The 22,817-nt window shown below is 43.3% G+C and overlaps 1 protein-coding gene across 2 annotated transcripts in view; it reads left to right on the top strand.

Annotated features, from left to right (window-relative positions):
- rnf123 (ring finger protein 123) overlaps positions 1-22,817 on the top strand; it is a 484,329-nt gene that overhangs the window by 63,678 nt on the left and 397,834 nt on the right. For both annotated transcript variants that reach the window (XM_084325137.1, XM_084325136.1), the window contains exons 11-14: positions 2,426-2,540; positions 10,873-10,977; positions 19,684-19,809; positions 20,376-20,468. In XM_084325137.1, coding sequence (XP_084181263.1) covers positions 2,426-2,540; positions 10,873-10,977; positions 19,684-19,809; positions 20,376-20,468 — 439 coding nt within the window. The remainder of the gene's footprint in view (positions 1-2,425; positions 2,541-10,872; positions 10,978-19,683; positions 19,810-20,375; positions 20,469-22,817) is intronic.

Genomic DNA, 22,817 nt, shown 5'->3' with positions numbered 1-22,817 from the left:
GACAGCGACTCCTACAGGTCGGTTGGTGCGCCTGCGCAGTAGAATCAGGAAGTGTCGGGGGCAGCGTGAGCCTCCCACGCGTTACTCCTCGCCACTGAGAGATCGAGCTGCGCAGGTGAAAAGATGCGACTGCTGTTACCTCAAGTACCGGAGGGGACTTGTGCTATGTATGACTTAGTCCACATTGCAGCCGGCTTGTGGGAGGCAAGAAACAGCGTTCGTGACAGGGGAGGGTTGAATTGGATGATACAAAATTGGGATGGGAGAAAATATAGAAAATGGGAGAAAAAGTGGATAAAAAAAAAAGATATCTTATATTATAGCTATGGGTCTAATACACCCGTCGATTGTCAGTGAGTTGCTTCCAGTCAACATCCACAAAACAGATTGTTTTCATCCGTACATTTCCGTTTTATACCGTTTTGAATATGAGTATAATTTTGGTGATTCTTAGTAATCCCAGGAAAAGACGCGATAATAGCCCTTTAGTGGAATACACTAAACATGTTGTCATTTTTCGCCTGATTATCGAATCTTCCTGAAATCAATGCTAGATTATCATTATTATCCTTCCTCGTGCATACATGAAATGGCCCTCGTAGTGCGGCGCTCCCCCCGCCACCTCCTGCACTCAACGGCACACAGCCACACACACACACACACACACACACACAGACAGCTTCGATCGGGGTAGAAAGAAATATCAGATCAACGCACGATTTTATATATAGTGTTCTTACCTGGTATCTGATGTAATGCATCTGTAATGCAAAATAATCCAATTATCTGATCGCCATTCCAAATACTGCTCGCGGAGGTCCGTCCCACATTGCCCGGCATTGCATATGAAGGGGGGAGGGGGGGGGGGGGGGGGGGGGGGGCAGCCTCGCAGATGTAACGTTGTAATGGCGAGTCCTGCCGGAGTATTTAAACCCGCCCGCACGGCTCAGATCGGCCCAGAAAAGAAACTACACCATTTCTAATAGAGTGCAATACCGGCTGGAAGGCATAGGCGGCGGTATTTGCCCTTTTGCGAGCTCAGACCCATTCCCAATGATAACATCAGGCTGGATGGATGAAAAATGAATGGATATAGCTAATAAAAGAAATAACGATTAAAACCCGACTATACTCGTAATTGGCGCTGAACGGTTGGCGAGTTAACCCGACTTTACTCGTGACTGGCGCTGAATGAGTTAACTATTGTTGGATGTTGTAGTTCTGACTGACTGAGGCATGTTTGATGTTGTAGTTCTGACTGACAGGGACGTTATAGTTCTGACTGACTGAGGCATGTTGTAGTTCTGACTGACTGAGGCATGTTGGATGTTGTAGTTCTGACTGAGGCATGTTGGACGTTGTAGTTCTGACTGAGGCATGTTGGATGTTGTAGTTCTGACTGAGGCATGTTGGATGTTGTAGTTCTGACTGAGGCATGTTGGATGTTGTAGTTCTGACTGAGGCGTGTTGGATGTTGTAGTTCTGACTGAGGCATGTTGGATGTTGTAGTTCTGACTGAGGCATGCTGGATGTTGTAGTTCTGACTGAGGCATGCTGGATGTTGTAGTCCAGCCTGAGGCATGTTGGATGTTGTAGTTCTGACTGAGGCATGCTGGATGTTGTAGTCCAGCCTGAGGCATGTTGGATGTTGTAGTTCTGACTGAGGCATGCTGGATGTTGTAGTCCAGCCTGAGGCATGTTGGATGTTGTAGTTCTGACTGAGGCATGTTGGATGTTGTAGTTCAGCCTGAGGCATGTTGGATGTTGTAGTTCTGACTGAGGCATGTTGGATGTTGTAGTCCAGCCTGAGGCATGCTGGATGTTGTAGTCCAGCCTGAGGCATGCTGGATGTTGTAGTCCAGCCTGAGGCTAGCCCCTTTCGTGACTGCGATGCAAGCCAGGGGCTCGAATACGCAGTCACTTATGGCTCCGTAGTAGCCAGGTTAATTTGCACCACCAAGCACTGCTTAAAAGCTAGCGGTGGGTCCAAAATATATCAGATATAAAGGTACCCAGCGTTCCATTAGGGTTTCACACACACACGCGGCAGGGTTTGAAAGCTCTGCGTTGCTAATAAACATTTTAAATCATTTATAAACACTGCATTATTTCCGGCGTTGGGTGCATGATGCGCATGCGCTGTGATCACAGCGCAGGCGCACCAGGCAGCCAAATACGGAAATACAGCCGTTTTGAGCAGTGTTGACCAGTTTATAAAAATTGTAATGTGTGAAACCCTAATGGAACGCTGGGTACCTTTTGAAATTTATAAGTGACTGCGTATTCGAGCCCCTGGCTTGCATCGCAGTCACGAAAGGGGCTAGCCTGAGGCATGCTGGATGTTGTAGTTCTGACTGAGGCATGCTGGATATTGTAGTCCCTGCTGTCCTCCTGTGTGTTCCTCTTTGACGGCTCTGTGGTGAACGTACCCGGTGGAAGGCTACCGGCCCCTCCAGAGCCCCCCCACCGCGGACCTGCTGAAGGCTCACAAGCTGCTGGGCTTCTTGAAGACAGTGCTCTGCACCACCATCCACACGCAGGTAGGACCTGGGGACCCTTTCACTGCCACACGACAGCAGGTTAACCCTTTCACTGCCACACTACAGAAGGTTAACCCTTTACTATCACACTACTGACGGTAACTTCTGACAAAACTAAAATGTGAATTACTCACAGCTTGTCAGATCATGATGATATGTGAAATGCATTGTCATTTTGTGATATCCTACTGACATCTAGTGACCACCATTTAAAAAGCTGACAGTTGGGACTTCCGGTTTGAGATGTTCGGGTAAGCGGCCATAGAAAAGAGCTCCCGGTCAAAGAATATCGAAAAAAGGAAGTAAAACTATCTAAAACAAAATAAAAAGTGACAATTCAAGGATATAAGAGAGAAGGAAGGATGAACATGAGAAAAAGCGAGAGAAAAGGGACCCCAGAAGAAGTACAAACACCGGAGGAAAGTTATCGACACGAGGAGGTGGCGCAGGAGGTAATTCAAGCTAGCATGACGCAGGGCAACAGACCAGAGATAACCGCCTGGGTAGCGGAGCTACAAGCTAGCATACAGACTAGCATACAAGCTAGCGCATTAGCTATCCAACAAGCTAACGTAATAGCTAACCAAGCTAACACGCAGAGCATCCGGAGCGACATCGATAGACTCAGGGAAGAATTAAAGAAGGGTCAGGACGAGCTCAGAGAAGAAATAAATAAGAGACTCGAGACAATTGATGGAAAACTACAGGAACAAGAGAAAGATATAAGGATGCTAGAAGGAAGGACAGCTGAAACGGAGGAATGGAATACAGATATACAAGAAATTCTAAAGGCGACGCTCGAACAACAAAATATGTTGAGAGAAAAGCTAACAGACTTGGAGGGGAGGTCGAGGAGAAATAATATATGAATATGGGGACTGAGAGAAAGGATAGAAGAAGACTCAATGACCAAATATGTTCAGATAAAAAAGACTGAAAGAGAAAGGAATCAGATTTCAATCACCAATGACCACGCTGAAGATTCATTGGAAAGAAGGCATAAAGGTGTACAATGACGTGAGGGAAGCGACGAGGGTCATGGACCGGCGAGGATGGAAGGTGCCGGGAGGAGAAGAGGAGAGACCGATGCAGAGGTTGGAGGAGGCGAGAAGATGGACCAGGGTCGGGGGACAAAGAGGAGGAGGACGGGACGGTGAAGGAGATCTGAACCGATTCAAAGCGGATCAACTGAGAAGAAAGACGAAAAGACACGGACAAGGGGAACAGAGAGGAGACGAGAGGGGACACGGTGATCCAGGGAAGGATAAGTACAATACACATTAAACTGGTATACATGGGACTAGTGTATACTCGAATATTCGATTCTGAATATTTAAAACGGTTTCAATACTCATTTCCTGAAATATCGATATTTAATGATTCATAAAAAAAAATTGTATAAGGAAGTTGCATTGTTCATTTCAATACCTGTAATAGTACAGTAGTCCACACACATGTGCATTCAGTTAAGTCGGAATATTACTGTAATACAAACAGTTCAGTTTGTCAGGTACATGCAACACAGATTACAGTGTTTACATCTGTCTGCTTGAGAAAATACCATGTTCTGCAATAAAAATTATTGAAGTGAGATGAACAGTTATTTTTAAATGTGTGATCTAAAGATAAACAAAGGGTTTTAAAAGTGTTATATTTATCTTCTCTTATAGTACCAGAGAGAAGCTGAGGAGAATCAACCAGCAACAAAAGCAAAATTTATAAACATTTTACATTTTAAGATTGAACCTTTTTCCCTGTGGTATCGAAAATGGTATCGAATATTGATACTTTTCAAGATATCGTATCGAAGTTTGAAATTCCAGTATCGTGAAAACACTACATGGGACACACACAATACAAGTAAAGGTAAACATGAAAAGGACTTATACAATGAGAAGATGGTAAAGTACATACGAGATAATTATACCAAAAGTAATTAAAAAAAGGACATGGAGATTCAAGAGATATATTGAGGCGGATATGAAAGAACCACAGGATTACACGTGTCGTGGGCGGCTACGTGGCGTAGTGGGCAAGGCGCTCGCCACGAAATGCTGGAGACGCTGGGCTCGTCAGTTCGAGCCCAGCGCTCCACATTTGCTTTCAGTTTAGCTGGTCGTCCGTACTAATACACATTGGCCGTATTAGGGGGTGGGAAACTGATGGGTGGGGATCGGGCGTTGTGGACAGCGACTCCTACAGGTCGGTTGGTGTGCCTGCGCAGTAGAATCAGGAAGTGTCGGGGGCAGCGTGAGCCTCCCACGCGTTACTCCTCGCCACTGAGAGATCGAGCTGCGCAGGTGAAAAGATGCGACTGCTGTTACCTCAAGTACTGGAGGGGACTTGTGCTATGTATGACTTAGTCCACATTGCAGCCGGCTTGTGGGAGGCAAGAAACAGCGTCCGTGACAGGGAAGGGTTGAATTGGATGATACGAAATTGGGATGGGAGAAAATATAGAAAATGGGAGAAAAAGTGGATAAAAAAAAAAAAAAAAAGGATTACACGTGTCACATAATACAAATAGACGGGAACATGAAAGTGGCTAATGCAGAGCTTATGACCGGGAGCTCGGAGGTCGCACACAGAACGAGCTGGACATGTATAGTGCGCATCTTTTAGCCACTAGGGGGAGCCCTCTCACTAGGAGAGCCACTACTCCCCACCCGCCAGCGGGGGAAAGAGGGAGACGACTGAATCCCTCAAATACCATGGAAGTTCCAAGTGTTAATGTTGAAGTTAATGTTGATTATAGTTATATGTATGTAAATCAGACAGGGATAGCAGTGGCTACAACCACAAATATTATTTTATGTGACATGGGTAGAACGGGAGAACATTTGGAAAAGAAATATGACACAAGTTAAGGGTATCAAAATGATGTCGCTGAATGTAAATGGTATGAATAATCCGATTAAAAGGAGTAAGGTGATGACGAAACTTAAGAAAGAAGAGGCGCAGGTTATCTTCTTACAAGAAACACATCTAATATCACAAGAACATGAAAAGCTGAAGAGATTTTGGTATGAGAATCTGTTTTATAGTTCTTTTAAACAGAACCTTAGAAGAGGAGTAGCTATACTAATTAAAAACACAGTGAAGTTTGAAATGATCAGGGAAATAAGGGATAAAGAGGGGAGGTATGTAATGGTCAAGGGGAACATTGAAGGTCAAATGGTAACTAGTGAATGTATATGCTTCACCAGAAAGTGAGAAATATGTATTTGAAACAATCTTTGATATCATAGCGATGGAAGGGGAAGGGGTCCTAATCTGTACAGGTGATTTTAATGTAGTACTGAACTATGACATAGACACGACAAGCACAAAGAAATGGAGGACAAACATTAGCAAATATATGAATATACAAATGGCAGAATTAGGAATCATGGATATATGGAGAGAAATGCACACACTAGATAGAGAATACACACATTATTCACATCCACACACAACATATTCAAGGATAGACTATTTTCTCATGACAACAGGGGACAGATACAGGGTAGAAGACTGCAGGATAGGGGTGACGGACATATCCGACCATAGCGCAATATATCTGACAGTGAATCTTAAAAGTAGGCGGAGAAATACAGTTTGGAGTTTGATTGATTGATTGATTGATTGATTGATTGAAAACTTTATTAACAGATTGCAGAATGGGTACAATACAGTACAGCTCAATACACACAATTGTTAAGGGGATGCAGACCAGAGAAAGACTTTCGTCTTACATCAGGGTCCCCCATTTTCAATTCATCAGGACATAATATGACATACATGACATACAGATAGACAGTACTGCTACATCTATACATTTATGACATACCAGATTTGCAAATACAGTACTGTTTGTGATACAAAAAGAGTCCAGAAAAGAGAGTATATACTTTTGACGTAAAAACTGTACATTGGAGGAGGTTGGGTGGGGTTGGGTGGGGGGGGGTTGGGTAGGAGGGGTTGGGGGGGGAACACTGTACAACTGTACAAGCAAAACTGTACATTGGAATATTGACAACCATACTAGGTAATTTACTGTACATTGGAGGGGGTTGGGGGGGGAAACACTGTACAAACAAGCAAAACTGTACATTGGAATATTGACAACCATACTAGGTAATTTACTGTACATTGGAGGGGGTTGGGGACTGAATGTACGACTATTAAATAACAAAGGTTAATGAAGTAAAAGGAGACATAATTAGATACAGAGAAGAAAATGATAATGGAGAGGTAGACCCAAACATTTTATGGGATGCACTAAAGGTAGTAATACGTGGAAAATTGATAGCAAAGACGGCATTACTCAAGAAGGCCAGAATAGAGACATACCAGAACTTGATAAAGAAACTGAAAGAATTAGAGAAAGAACACCAAAGCTCAAAGAACCAAAAGACACTTAAAGAGGTCAAGGAAGTTAGAGGAAAGATAAACAAAGAACTGCTGACAGAAATAGAGAAGAAAGCTAGATACATGAAACAGACATACTATGAAGGAGGACCGAGAGCGACCAGACTTTTAGCTAGACGAATCAGGACACAACAAAAACTGAACACAATACACACAATAAAGGACACAAACACAAACAAAATACTAAGAGAACCAGCTGAAATAGAGAAGACATTTGAAGAATACTATAAGAAACTATACACACAACCGATAGCGGCAGGAGAAGAGGAGATTTTTAGGGAAATTAGATCTACCATCGATAGGGAAGGAACAGAACGAAATATTAAACGCAGAGATTACAGAACAAGAAGTTGGGAATGCGATCAGTAAAGCAAAGAGCAGTAAGTCACCGGGTAGCGACAGATTCCCCTCTGAATTCTACAAGACATTTAGACAGGAACTGAGCCCCATATTAGAAGCAGCATTCAGACACGATGAAAGAAGGCACAATGCCACCTTCATGGAAAGAAGCCATAATTACTACAATTCCAAAAGAAGGGAAATATAGAGAACTATGTAGCAGTTTCAGACCTGTGTCTATACTTGTAGATTACAAGATGTATACATCAATAATATCCAAAAGATTTGAGACATTTATGACAGATATTATAGACGAGGACCAGACCGGATTCATTAAAGGAAGGCAGACACAGGATAACATAAGGAAGACAGTGCAGGTGGTAGAGGAGATACAAAAGGAAGGAGGAAATGCAGTATTAGTTAGCTGGATATTTCTATACAAAGTATTGGAGAAATTTGGATTAGACAAAAACGCTATGAAAACAATTAGGGCATTATATCAAGAACCGACGGCAAGGATTAAGGTAAATGGTAGTCTGACTGACCGGATTAAACTAGAGAGAGCTACCAGACAGGGTTGTTGTCGTTCGCAGACGCTCTTTGATGTATTCATCGAACCACTGGCTCAACTAATTAGACAGACCAAAGACATCAAAGGGGTGGAGATAAGGGGAACAGAACATAAATTGGGACTGTTCGCAGATGACGTGATAGTATATATGAGGCAACCAGACATAAGCTTTCCGACACTGATGGATTTAATGACAGAATATGGATATTACTCAGGGTATAGACTCAACGTGACGAAGACACAGACTTTAGCACTGAACTATACGCCAACGATAGAGATCAAAGAAAAATACAAAATTTTATGGGACATGGACAGGATCAAGTACTTAGGGGTGAACATTACAAGAGGGGTGGAGGGGCTATACGAGGCAAACTATACACAGATTAATCAGGAAATCAAGGATAACAGCAATATGTACAATGACAGAAGGAGGGGAGATGCAGACTACAAAAATTTAAAGAAAGATTCGGACTAGAGAATAGAGACCACTTTAGATATTTACAGATTAGAGATTACTATAACAAAGAAATAAAACGGGCGGCTAGGTGGTGTAGTGGGCAAGGCACTCGCCACCAGTGTGGAGACGCTAGGATTCGCGTGTTCGAATCCAGCTCTCCACATTGTTTTCAGTTTAGCTGGTCGTCCGCAGTAATACACATTGGCCGTATTACGGGGAGGGAAACTGAAGGGTGGGGATCGAACGTTGTGAACAAGCGACTCCTACAAGTCGGTTGGTGCGCCTGCGCAGTAGAATCAGGAAGTGTCGGGGGCAGCGTGAGCCTCCCACGCGTTACTCCTCGACACTGAGAGATCGAGCTGCGCAGGTGAAAAGATGCGACTGCTGTTACCTCAAGTACCGGAGGGGACTTGTGCTATGTATGACTTAGTCCACATTGCAGCCGGCTTGTGGGAGGCAAGAAACAGCGTTCGTGACAGGGGAGGGTTGAATTGGATGATACGAAAATTGGGATGGGAGAAAATATAGAAAAATGGGAGAAAAAGTGGATAAAAAAATAAATAAAAAATAAAACAAGACAGAGACAAAGAACAGAATGGGGTAATTAGGATAATGGTAAAATCATATGAAGGAAGGAAGGGGAGGGTTATATCAGCACTATATCAGGCAATAATTGACAGTAAGGGAATTACAACCTTGTATGTAAAAGAAAAGTGGGAGAAAGAGTTAGAAATAGAGATAACAGAGGTGGAATGGTATAACACATGTAAGATACAACAATCAACCACAGGATCAAGGATATGGAGGGAGTTTGGGTGGAAAAACATAATTAGATTCTTTATACCACCAGAAAATACAGGGCAATTACACACCAGCACAGAAACCATGTTGGAGAAAATGTGGACAAGAAGTAGCGAACCACACACATATTCTGGGGATGTCAGAAAATAAGAAACTATTGGGAAGAGATAGGAGAGATAATAAATGAAATAGTAGGTTATGAAATACCCCAGACAGGTCTAGTACTATACCTAGGGAACTTGTCACAGGAAGACATTCAGGGAGAAGACAAATATTGATTAAGATACTATTAGTAGCAGCCAAGAAAGCACTGACTAAGCTGTGGTGCAGGGTAGAAGCACCGACGAAGGAACAATGGACAGATAATAGAGGGGATACAGGAAATGGTGAGAATCACGCATATGCTGAGGCTGCAAGAGGAGACATTTTAGTCAAAATGGGAAAAGTGGGAGGAATATAGGAAGAAGAGGAACGACATCACAGAAGGATGAAAGGGAAACAAGAAAATAAATTGAAATGTAAATAAAAAATGTAAAGATAGAAATGACCAATGAACCCATGTCACACCCTGTCTTTTATTTCAGTTTTCTTTTTGATATTATAATTTTTTCTCTATTGTTTCCGTCTGTTTAATAGTATTGTGAATTTTGTATGTGTATTTTGTATTTTGTACCTGTATGTTTGTAAATCAAAATAAAAAAAAATAATTCAGTTTAAAAAAAAAATAAAGCTGACAGTTGGTAGTGTAAGATAATCGGGTCCTCAGCCAGTAATCACCTCGTCACCTGTGGTTCCGTGAAGTTTCTGTGTTGTGTTTATCTCTTACTCATCATACTGACTGATACCCTCTCCCCGTGATGCATTCGACTCAGAAGAATTAACGACACACTGGAAACAGGATACCTTTCCTGGATGTTGATGTTTATTTCCATAAACATAGCCTCTGTACCAGATGGAAAACAGTTCTGAAAGGTCTTTGACTGCTATTGAATTCCTTAATTCTACCGTCTCTCCTGCTATCAGTCCGATGGTGGTTGAGGCCTAGTGGTTAGCCAAAGCCTTCCCTGTTAGCCGAAGCTCGCTACCTCGAGGCTAAGGAGATGGGGAGGGGAGACCCCTCCCACCACCCTCCAGCTATTTCTCTGTCTCTCTGTCAACTTCTATACGCGTCAGCTTCGTTTCCTATTCTGACTCAACCCGGAAGAACCGCCAGCTATGTGTGTATAAGTGTATTTCCCTTGCAACGGCTGTGAGCCATAGCAACGGCTCTACGTCTCCTGTCACCTCTGACCCACTCTAACGTCCTTTCTCTATCTCTCCCCATAGCAACGGCTCTCTCTCTCTCTCTGACCAAATCTTCCCTACCAGTGGCCTGCTATCTCTGTTGATGTTAACACCTCGGCCGACGACCTTGGCACTCACACACCCTGCTCTGTGGCTCTGTCCCCGTCTAACGTGGAAACACACACTGGCTTTTAAGATCTATAGATCTGCCAGAGTAGATGCTGTCATCTACAGATATTTACATTATGTACACATTGAAAAACAAGTGCTATTCTTTCAGTAGGTAACTGTTTAAAAGCTGACAGTTGGTCGGCCAAACTATTTAAAAGCTGACAGTTGGTCGGCCAAACTGTTTAAAAGCTGACAGTTGGTCGGCCAAACTGTTTAAAAGCTGACAGTTGGTCGGCCAAACTGTTTAAAAGCTGACAGTAGGTAGGTAACTGTTTGACAACCTTGTATCTCTGCTGCAGGAGGAAAGGTTGGTTGAGAGGGAATGTTCCTCTTGGAGGCTCCATGGAGAACCAACTGTCCTGATCACCCTGGCTCACATCTTCCACCACTTCGCTCCTCTGATGGTAATACTCTGTCTTTACTGTGTGTCTCATGTGTAGTGTGTACTGTGGTGTACCATTTTAATTTGTCCCCAGTGTAAAGAGTGGTGTAACATTTTAATTAGTCCCCAGTGTAAAGAGTGGTGTAACATTTGAATTTTTCCCCAGTGTAAAGTGTGGTGTACCATTTTAATTTGTCCCCAGTGTAAAGTGTGGTGTACCATTTTAATTTGTCCCCAGTGTAAAGAGTGGTGTAACATTATAATTTGTCCCTAGTGTAAAGTGGTGTAACATTTTAATTTGTCTCCAGTGTAAAGAGTGGTGTAACATTTTAATTTGTCCCCAGTGTAAAGTGTGGTGTAACATTTTTATTTGTCCCCAGTGTAAAGTGTGGTGTACCATTTTAATTTGTCCCCAGTGTAAAGTGTGGTGTAACATTTTAATTTGTCCCCAGTGTAAAGTGTGGTGTAACATTTTTATTTGTCCCCAGTGTAAAGTGTGGTGTAACATTTTAATTTGTCCCCAGTGTAACATATGCATGTATAGATGTATGGATGCATCCTGACTACATCAAGTACCAGTGTCTGTCACCAGGCAAAAAGCGCAATGTATCCCCTAATCCTGTCAGAATACAGATCTACACAATCCATCCATGTTAGCTAGTGATCTACACAATCCATCCATGTTAGCTAGTGATCTAAATCTACATCCATGTTAGCTAGTGATCTAAACTAGGGTGACCAAACGTCCTCTTTTGCCCGGACATGTCCTCTTTTCACGCCCTGTCCGGGGCGTCCGGGGGGGGTTTATTAATTCATCTAAATGTCCGGGGTTTCATTGTTTTTCAGTTTCAGTTTCACGGCCCTTTGCGAGCATCTGAAGGCTTGGGCTGCATTTTTCGCCGAACATATAAATTACCGAATTAAAGCGCTATTCGTTGCCGTTCGAATGCCATCTGGATCGCCAAAATCCGAGCCTCGGTTCTCGAGTTACATGCCGATATGTCAGGCATGCAACTTTTTACATGGCGCGCCAGATTATCCAACCGGACTCCCGGAGAAGCATGCAGCTGCAGAGCCGCAGAGCCAGCGGCGCTCTCTGGGCCGTGCGCTGACGGCCGCACTGTGAGGCAATAGTATCCAGCTGCAGGACGACAGCACCAACACTCTCAGGACCGCAACACTTTAAGCGATTTTGCGCGCCGCGTGGGAGCAAATTCGAGACACATATTCGGTTGCAAAAAGGTGTCCCGCGGTCTCCTCTATGGCCGTGAATATTTTCACGCGGATCGGAATCACGGCGTGCCCATGGCACACTTTACCGTTTCGGCGAGTTTATTCCACGCTATGTCCTCTTTTTTGGAAATCAAAATATGGTCACCCTATCTAAACAGTCCATCCATGTTAGCTAGTGATCTACACAGTCCATCCATGTTAGCTAGTGATCTAAATCTACATCCATAAGTGGAGAATGTGTCACACATACAGTCATGCTGATGTGGCTTACAGATATTTTTGTTTGATAGGACCTTTGGTCCATAGAGCTAGTTTTAGTCAGAGCAGTGTCCTGTTTTCTCTATTAAGCTCAATTATATATTTAACCAGGGTAGTGCATGGTATCTCCATAGAGCTCCATTGTAGTTTCAGCCAGGGTAGTGCATGGTGTCTCCATAGAGTTCCAGTGTAGTTTCAGCCAGGGTAGTGCATGGTGTCTCCATAGAGCTCCATTGTAGTTTCAGCCAGGGTAGTGCATGGTATCTCCATAGAGCTCCATTGTAGTTTCAGCCAGGGTAGTGCATGGTGTCTCCATAGAGCTCCAGTGTAGTTTCAGCCAGGGTAGTGCATGGTGTCTCCATAGAGCTCCAGTGTAGTTTCAGCCAGGGTAGTGCATGGTGTCTCCATAGAGCTCCAGTGTAGTTTCAGCCAGGGTAGTGCATGGTGTCTCCATAGAGCTCCAGTGTAGTTTCAGCCAGGGTAGTGCATGGTGTCTCCATAGAGCTCCAGTGTAGTTTCAGCCAGGGTAGTGCATGGTGTCTCCATAGAGCTCCAGTGTAGTTTCAGCCAGGGTAGTGCATGGTGTCTCCATAGAGCTCCAGTGTAGTTTCAGCCAGGGTAGTGCATGGTCTCCATAGAGCTCCAGTGTAGTTTCAGCCAGGGTAGTGCATGGTGTCTCCATAGAGCTCCATTGTAGTTTCAGCCAGGGTAGTGCATGGTGTCTCCATAGAGCTCCATTGTAGTTTCAGCCAGGGTAGTGCATGGTGTCTCCATAGAGCTCCATTGTAGTTTCAGCCAGGGTAGTGCATGGTGTCTCCATAGAGCTCCATTGTAGTTTCAGCCAGGGTAGTGCATGGTATCTCCATAGAGCTCTAGTGTAGTTTCAGCCAGGGTAGTGCATGGTGTCTCCATATTGACGGTGTTATGTTCTAATCTGTGCCCAGTGTAAGGTGTTATGTTCTGATCTGTGCCCAGTGTAAGGTGTTATGTTCTAATCTGTGCCCAGTGTAAAGTGTTATGTTCTGATCTGTGCCCAGTGTAATGTGTTATGTTCTGATCTGTGCCCAGTGTAAGGTGTTATGTTCTAATCTGTGCCCAGTGTAAAGTGGTATGTTCTAATCTGTGCCCAGTGTAAAGTGTTATGTTCTAATCTGTGCACAGTGTAAAGTGTTATGTTCTAATCTGTGCCCAGTGTAAAGTGTTATGTTCTAATCTGTGCCCAGTGTAAAGTGGTATGTTCTAATCTGTGCACAGTGTAAAGTGTTATGTTCTGATCTGTGCCCAGTGTAAAGTGTTATGTTCTGATCTGTGCCCAGTGTAAAGTGTTATGTTCTGATCTGTGCCCAGTGTAAAGTGTTATGTTCTAATCTGTGCCCAGTGTAAAGTGTTATGTTCTGATCTGTGCCCAGTGTAAAGTGTTATGTTCTAATCTGTGCCCAGTGTAAAGTGTTATGTTCTAATCTGTGCCCAGTGTAAATTGTTATGTTCTAATCTGTGCCCAGTGTAACGTGTTATGTTCTGATCTGTGCCCAGTGTAAAGTGTTATGTTCTAATCTGTGCCCAGTGTAAAGTGTTATGTTCTAATCTGTGCCCAGTGTAAAGTGTTATGTTCTAATCTGTGCCCAGTGTAAAGTGTTATGTTCTGATCTGTGCCCAGTGTAAAGTGTTATGTTCTAATCTGTGCCCAGTGTAAAGTGTTATGTTCTAATCTGTGCCCAGTGTAAAGTGTTATGTTCTGATCTGTGCCCAGTGTAAAGTGTTATGTTCTAATCTGTGCCCAGTGTAAGGTGTTATGTTCTAATCTGTGCCCAGTGTAAAGTTTTATGTTCTAATCTGTGCCCAGTGTAAAGTGTTATGTTCTGATCTGTGCCCAGTGTAAATTGTTATGTTCTAATCTGTGCCCAGTGTAAGGTGTTATGTTCTGATCTGTGCCCAGTGTAAAGTGTTATGTTCTAATCTGTGCCCAGTGTAAAGTGTTATGTTCTAATCTGTGCCCAGTGTAAAGTGTTATGTTCTGATCTGTGCCCAGTGTAAGGTGTTATGTTCTAATCTGTGCCCAGTGTAAAGTGTTATGTTCTAATCTGTGCCCAGTGTAAAGTGTTATGTTCTAATCTGTGCCCAGTGTAAGGTGTTATGTTCTAATCTGTGCCCAGTGTAAGGTGTTATGTTCTGATCTGTGCCCAGTGTAAGGTGTTATGTTCTAATCTGTGCCCAGTGTAAAGTGTTATGTTCTAATCTGTGCCGAGTGTAAGGTGTTATGTTCTAATCTGTGCCGAGTGTAAGGTGTTATGTTCTAATCTGTGCCCAGTGTAAGGTGTTATGTTCTGATCTGTGCACAGTGTAAAGTGTTATGTTCTAATCTGTGCCCAGTGTAAGGTGTTATGTTCTAATCTGTGCCCAGTGTAAGGTGTTATGTTCTGATCTGTGCCCAGTGTAAGGTGTTATGTTCTAATCTGTGCCCAGTGTAAGGTGTTATGTTCTGATCTGTGCCCAGTGTAAAGTGTTATGTTCTGATCTGTGCCCAGTGTAAGGTGTTATGTTCTAATCTGTGCCCAGTGTAAGGTGTTATGTTCTGATCTGTGCCCAGTGTAAAGTGTTATGTTCTGATCTGTGCCCAGTGTAAAGTGTTATGTTCTGATCTGTGCCCAGTGTAAAGTGTTATGTTCTGATCTGTGCCCAGTGTAAGGTGTTATGTTCTAATCTGTGCCCAGTGTAAGGTGTTATGTTCTGATCTGTGCCCAGTGTAAGGTGTTATGTTCTAATCTGTGCCCAGTGTAAAGTGTTATGTTCTAATCTGTGCCCAGTGTAAAGTGTTATGTTCTAATCTGTGCCCAGTGTAAAGTGTTATGTTCTAATATGTGCCCAGTGTAAAGTGTTATGTTCTAATCTGTGCCCAGTGTAAGGTGTTATGTTCTGATCTGTGCCCAGTGTAAAGTGTTATGTTCTAATCTGTGCCCAGTGTAAAGTGTTATGTTCTGATCTGTGCCCAGTGTAAGGTGTTATGTTCTAATCTGTGCCCAGTGTAAGGTGTTATGTTCTGATCTGTGCCCAGTGTAAAGTGTTATGTTCTAATCTGTGCCCAGTGTAAAGTGTTATGTTCTAATCTGTGCCCAGTGTAAAGTGTTATGTTCTAATCTGTGCCCAGTGTAAGGTGTTATGTTCTAATCTGTGCCCAGTTTAAAGTGTTATGTTCTAATCTGTGCCCAGTGTAAGGTGTTATGTTCTAATCTGTGCCCAGTGTAAAGTGTTATGTTCTAATCTGTGCCCAGTGTAAGGTGTTATGTTCTAATCTGTGCCCAGTGTAAGGTGTTATGTTCTAATCTGTGCCCAGTGTAAAGTGTTATGTTCTGATCTGTGCCCAGTGTAAAGTGTTATGTTCTAATCTGTGCCCAGTGTAAGGTGTTATGTTCTAATCTGTGCCCAGTGTAAAGTGTTATGTTCTAATCTGTGCCCAGTGTAAGGTGTTATGTTCTAATCTGTGCCCAGTGTAAGGTGTTATGTTCTAATCTGTGCCCAGTGTAAAGTGTTATGTTCTAATCTGTGCCCAGTGTAAAGTGTTATGTTCTGATCTGTGCCCAGTGTAAAGTGTTATGTTCTGATCTGTGCCCAGTGTAAGGTGTTATGTTCTGATCTGTGCCCAGTGTAAGGTGTTATGTTCTAATCTGTGCCCAGTGTAAGGTGTTATGTTCTGATCTGTGCCCAGTGTAAAGTGTTATGTTCTAATCTGTGCCCAGTGTAAGGTGTTATGTTCTAATCTGTGCCCAGTGTAAAGTGTTATGTTCTAATCTGTGCCCAGTGTAAGGTGTTATGTTCTAATCTGTGCCCAGTGTAAGGTGTTATGTTCTAATCTGTGCCCAGTGTAAAGTGTTATGTTCTGATCTGTGCCCAGTGTAAGGTGTTATGTTCTAATCTGTGCCCAGTGTAAAGTGTTATGTTCTGATCTGTGCCCAGTGTAAAGTGTTATGTTCTGATCTGTGCCCAGTGTAAGGTGTTATGTTCTGATCTGTGCCCAGTGTAAAGTGTTATGTTCTGATCTGTGCCCAGTGTAAGGTGTTATGTTCTGATCTGTGCCCAGTGTAAAGTGTTATGTTCTGATCTGTGCCCAGTGTAAAGTGTTATGTTCTGATCTGTGCCCAGTGTAAGGTGTTATGTTCTAATCTGTGCCCAGTGTAAAGTGTTATGTTCTAATCTGTGCCCAGTGTAAAGTGTTATGTTCTAATCTGTGCCCAGTGTAAAGTGTTATGTTCTGATCTGTGCCCAGTGTAAGGTGTTATGTTCTAATCTGTGCCCAGTGTAAAGTGTTATGTTCTGATCTGTGCCCAGTGTAAAGTGTTATGTTCTAATCTGTGCCCAGTGTAAACTGTTATGTTCTGATCTGTGCACAGTGTAAGGTGTTATGTTCTAATCTGTGCACAGTGTAAAGTGTTATGTTCTAATCTGTGCCCAGTGTAAGGTGTTATGTTCTAATCTGTGCACAGTGTAAAGTGTTATGTTCTAATCTGTGCCCAGTGTAAAGTGTTATGTTCTGATCTGTGCACAGTGTAAGGTGTTATGTTCTAATCTGTGCACAGTGTAAAGTGTTATGTTCTAATCTGTGCACAGTGTAAAGTGTTATGTTCTAATCTGTGCCCAGTGTAAAGTGTTATGTTCTGATCTGTGCCCAGTGTAAGGTGTTATGTTCTGATCTGTGCCCAGTGTAAAGTGTTATGTTCTGATCTGTGCCCAGTGTAAAGTGTTATGTTCTGATCTGTGCCCAGTGTAAGGTGTTATGTTCTAATCTGTGCCCAGTGTAAAGTGTTATGTTCTAATCTGTGCCCAGTGTAAAGTGTTATGTTCTAATCTGTGCCCAGTGTAAAGTGTTATGTTCTGATCTGTGCCCAGTGTAAGGTGTTATGTTCTAATCTGTGCCCAGTGTAAAGTGTTATGTTCTGATCTGTGCCCAGTGTAAAGTGTTATGTTCTAATCTGTGCCCAGTGTAAAGTGTTATGTTCTGATCTGTGCACAGTGTAAGGTGTTATGTTCTAATCTGTGCACAGTGTAAAGTGTTATGTTCTAATCTGTGCCCAGTGTAAGGTGTTATGTTCTAATCTGTGCACAGTGTAAAGTGGTATGTTCTAATCTGTGCCCAGTGTAAAGTGTTATGTTCTGATCTGTGCACAGTGTAAGGTGTTATGTTCTAATCTGTGCACAGTGTAAAGTGTTATGTTCTAATCTGTGCACAGTGTAAAGTGTTATGTTCTAATCTGTGCACAGTGTAAAGTGTTATGTTCTAATCTGTGCCAAGTGTAAGGTGTTATGTTCTAATCTGTGCACAGTGTAAGGTGTTATGTTCTAATCTGTGCCCAGTGTAAAGTGTTATGTTCTAATCTGTGCCCAGTGTAAGGTGTTATGTTCTGATCTGTGCCCAGTGTAAAGTGTTATGTTCTAATCTGTGCCCAGTGTAAGGTGTTATGTTCTAATCTGTGCCCAGTGTAAGGTGTTATGTTCTGATCTGTGCCCAGTGTAAGGTGTTATGTTCTAATCTGTGCCCAGTGTAAGGTGTTATGTTCTGATCTGTGCCCAGTGTAAAGTGTTATGTTCTGATCTGTGCCCAGTGTAAATTGTTATGTTCTGATCTGTGCCCAGTGTAAGGTGTTATGTTCTGATCTGTGCCCAGTGTAAAGTGTTATGTTCTGATCTGTGCCCAGTGTAAAGTGTTATGTTCTAATCTGTGCCCAGTGTAAGGTGTTATGTTCTAATCTGTGCACAGTGTAAAGTGTTATGTTCTGATCTGTGCCCAGTGTAAGGTGTTATGTTCTAATCTGTGCCCAGTGTAAGGTGTTATGTTCTAATCTGTGCACAGTGTAAGGTGTTATGTTCTGATCTGTGCCCAGTGTAAGGTGTTATGTTCTAATCTGTGCCCAGTGTAAAGTGTTATGTTCTGATCTGTGCCCAGTGTAAAGTGTTATGTTCTGATCTGTGCCCAGTGTAAAGTGTTATGTTCTAATCTGTGCCCAGTGTAAGGTGTTATGTTCTAATCTGTGCACAGTGTAAGGTGTTATGTTCTGATCTGTGCCCAGTGTAAGGTGTTATGTTCTAATCTGTGCCCAGTGTAAGGTGTTATGTTCTAATCTGTGCCCAGTGTAAGGTGTTATGTTCTAATCTGTGCACAGTGTAAGGTGTTATGTTCTGATCTGTGCCCAGTGTAAAGTGTTATGTTCTAATCTGTGCCCAGTGTAAGGTGTTATGTTCTAATCTGTGCCCAGTGTAAGGTGTTATGTTCTGATCTGTGCCCAGTGTAAAGTGTTATGTTCTGATCTGTGCCCAGTGTAAGGTGTTATGTTCTAATCTGTGCCCAGTGTAAAGTGTTATGTTCTGATCTGTGCCCAGTGTAAGGTGTTATGTTCTGATCTGTGCCCAGTGTAAGGTGTTATGTTCTGATCTGTGCCCAGTGTAAGGTGTTATGTTCTAATCTGTGCCCAGTGTAAAGTGTTATGTTCTGATCTGTGCCCAGTGTAAAGTGTTATGTTCTGATCTGTGCCCAGTGTAAGGTGTTATGTTCTGATCTGTGCCCAGTGTAAAGTGTTATGTTCTAATCTGTGCCCAGTGTAAGGTGTTATGTTCTAATCTGTGCCCAGTGTAAAGTGTTATGTTCTAATCTGTGCCCAGTGTAAGGTGTTATGTTCTAATCTGTGCCCAGTGTAAAGTGTTATGTTCTGATCTGTGCCCAGTGTAAGGTGTTATGTTCTGATCTGTGCCCAGTGTAAGGTGTTATGTTCTAATCTGTGCCCAGTGTAAAGTGTTATGTTCTAATCTGTGCCCAGTGTAAAGTGTTATGTTCTAATCTGTGCCCAGTGTAAGGTGTTATGTTCTGATCTGTGCCCAGTGTAAGGTGTTATGTTCTGATCTGTGCACAGTGTAAGGTGTTATGTTCTAATCTGTGCCCAGTGTAAGGTGTTATGTTCTGATCTGTGCCCAGTGTAAAGTGTTATGTTCTGATCTGTGCACAGTGTAAGGTGTTATGTTCTGATCTGTGCACAGTGTAAGGTGTTATGTTCTGATCTGTGCCCAGTGTAAGGTGTTATGTTCTAATCTGTGCCCAGTGTAAGGTGTTATGTTCTGATCTGTGCCCAGTGTAAGGTGTTATGTTCTGATCTGTGCCCAGTGTAAGGTGTTATGTTCTGATCTGTGCCCAGTGTAAGGTGTTATGTTCTAATCTGTGCCCAGTGTAAGGTGTTATGTTCTGATCTGTGCCCAGTGTAAGGTGTACCTGGTCGAGGATGTGTTGATGAGCTTCCTGTTGGCAATTCTGGAGGGGGGGGGCTCAGTAGATGAACACCCGCTCATCCAGCAACTACTGGACCTTTTCTGGGTGCTCATGGAGGTACGCACACACGCACACACGCACACACACATGAATATGTCAGTGAATGTGAGGCATAAATTGTAAAGCACTTTGGATAAAAGCGCTATATAAATGCAGTCCCCTTTACCATTCATGTCCATCTAAGATCATCTACTAGTCAGCTAGCGACCAGTCTGCCTACATCTAAGATCATCTACTAGTCAGCTAGCGACCAGTCTGCCTACATCTAAGATCATCTACTAGTCAGCTAGCGACCAGTCTGCCTACATCTAAGATCATCTACTAGTCAGCTAGCGACCAGTCTGCCTACATCTAAGATCATCTACTAGTCAGCTAGCGACCAGTCTGCCTACATCTAAGATCATCTACTAGTCAGCTAGCAACCAGTTTGCCTACATCTAAGATAATCTACTAGTCAGCTAGCGACCAGTCTGCCTACATCTAAGATAATCTACTAGTCAGCTAGCGACCAGTCTGCCTACATCTAAGATCATCTACTAGTCAGCTAGAGACCAGTCTGCCTACATCTAAGATCATCTACTAGTCAGCTAGCGACCTGTCTCCTAAAGCTCTCCTCTTGACAGGACTACGAGGTGAGCGAGTGTCTGAAGCAGCTGTTGATGTCGTTGCTGAGGGCCTACCGCTTCTCTCCAATCATCCCCGACTTGGGCTTCCAGGTAGGACCAGGCTCGGCCCACATCTAGGTAGGACCAGGCTCGGCCCACATCCAGGTAGGACCAGGCTCGGCCCACATCCAGGTAGGACCAGGCTCGGCCCACATCCAGGTAGGACCAGGCTCGGCCCACATCCAGGTAGGACCAGGCTCGGCCCACATCCAGGTAGGACCAGGCTCGGCCCACATCCAGGTAGGACCAGGCTCTTCATTGACTGTAGATACCGTTGGATGTTTTCTATCATCTCTGTTGTTAGGGTTGAGATCAGCATTATTCCAGTGCTGTTGCCGTCACTGTTGGCGTTTTTTGCTCTTGTCCTTTTTAATACACTAATTTCCTAGCAGGGTTCGCACAAGGTCCTTGAAGTGCTTAAAGTGCTTGATTTGTGACAAAAAAAAAAGTCAATCCCTGGAATTCCTTGAAAACAGCAAACATTTTTAACAAGGTGCTTAAAAAGTCATTGAAATTCAAATCAACCATTCGCATTGAAAGTGTTGTTCATCCATGATAAAATAGTTCTGAATCAAGAAATTGCATTTTTTTTAATTTAAAGTGTAACTAATTGTCGGAAATTGGTTTTAAGCCATAAATATAGAATAGAAAAACGTTTATTATCCCGAGGGAAATTTGACACTGCAAATCGCTCACATTAAACATTTAGACAGAACAAGTCACGAATAAGAATAACAAAACAAATTGCCTAAGAATAAGAATGGAATAAAATATACAGTAAATAAATACAGTAAAAATATACTGAAGTCTACAGTAAGTGTAATATTGCACAGTGCTGTTTCAAAAGTAAGAGTCCAGGAAGATGGTAACTGTCACTCTGTGCTCAGTGATGCAGTGAGGCACAGTGATGCATTGTATAGTCTGATGGCTGTTGGAATGAAGGACGTCCTGTGCCGTTCAGTGCTGCATTTAGGTAGTGTGAGCCTGGCACTGAACATGCTCCTCCTGTCAGCCAAGTCTGTGTATAGTGGGTGGGAGGGGTTTTCCCTGATGGCCTGGAGCTTAGCAAGGCTCCTCCTCTCCGCCACCCTCGCTAGAGAGTCCAGCTCCACCCCAACCACGCTACTGGCCTTCCTGACCAGCTTATCCAGCCTGTTTGTGTCCCCTGCTCTCAGTCCGCTGCCCCAGCAGGTCACAGCGTACAAGAAGGCACCTGCCACCACCGACTCATAGAACATCCTCAACATCCTTGTACAGACATTGAAGGATCTCAGCCTTCTGAGGAAGTAGAGTCGGCTCTGGCCCTTCTTGTACAGTGTGCCTCTGCGTGTTTTGACCCGTTCAGTTTGTTGCCGATGTGCACACCGAGGTATTTGTACTCCTCAACCATGTCCACAATATTAGATATTAGAAATATTGGATCTGATTTTTTCTTCTATAAAGAAACAGCATTTAAAAGTGAATTAAATCCTTTTAAATGCCCTTTTAAAATGAAAAATAGTGCTGGGAAAAGTACTTGAATTTAATTTTGCAATGTCTGTGGGAACCCTGTTCCTAGTGTCCTGTAGGCTTGCCATGGTCATGTGGAACCCTGTTCCTAGTGTCCTATAGGCTTGCCATGGTCATGTGGAACCCTGTTCCTAGTGTCCTGTAGGCTTGCCATGGTCATGTGGAACCCTGTTCATAGTGTCCTATAGGCTTGCCATGGTCATGTGGAACCCTGTTCCTAGTGTCCTATAGGCTTGCCATGGTCATGTGGAACCCTGTTCCTAGTGTCCTATAGGCTTGCCATGGTCATGTGGAACCCTGTTCATAGTGTCCTGTAGGCTTGCCATGGTCATGTGGAACCCTGTTCATAGTGTCCTATAGGCTTGCCATGGTCATGTGGAACCCTGTTCCTAGTGTCCTGTAGGCTTGCCATGGTCATGTGGAACCCTGTTCCTAGTGTCCTGTAGGCTTGCCATGGTCATGTGGAACCCTGTTCATAGTGTCCTATAGGCTTGCCATGGTCATGTGGAACCCTGTTCATAGTGTCCTGTAGGCTTGCCATGGTCATGTGGAACCCTGTTCATAGTGTCCTGTAGGCTGGCCATGGTCATGTGGAGTTTCCCCTGTTCTAGTGTCCTGTAGGCTGGCCATGGTCATGTGGAGTTTCCCCTGACTAACCTGTTCCTAGTGTCCTGTAGGCCCCATGGTCATGTGGAGTTTCCCCTGACTAGTAAACTCATGACAACACCGGTATTACCGGGGATAGCGGACATTTTACAAAATGACGCTCAATATCTGTAGAGCGCTTACTTTGATCTTTAACGTTATGCGGCTGCATTGATCCACTGTGTCTGTCCGTCTACATCTGTTTTACATTTTTGGACAGACAGAATTAGGTTCTAATTAAAAAAT

Source organism: Notolepis coatsorum (genome assembly GCF_963971535.1).
Source record: "Notolepis coatsorum genome assembly, chromosome: 11".
Taxonomy (NCBI): Eukaryota; Metazoa; Chordata; class Actinopteri; order Aulopiformes; family Paralepididae; genus Notolepis; species Notolepis coatsorum.
This window is presented reverse-complemented; position numbering and strand designations above follow the sequence as displayed.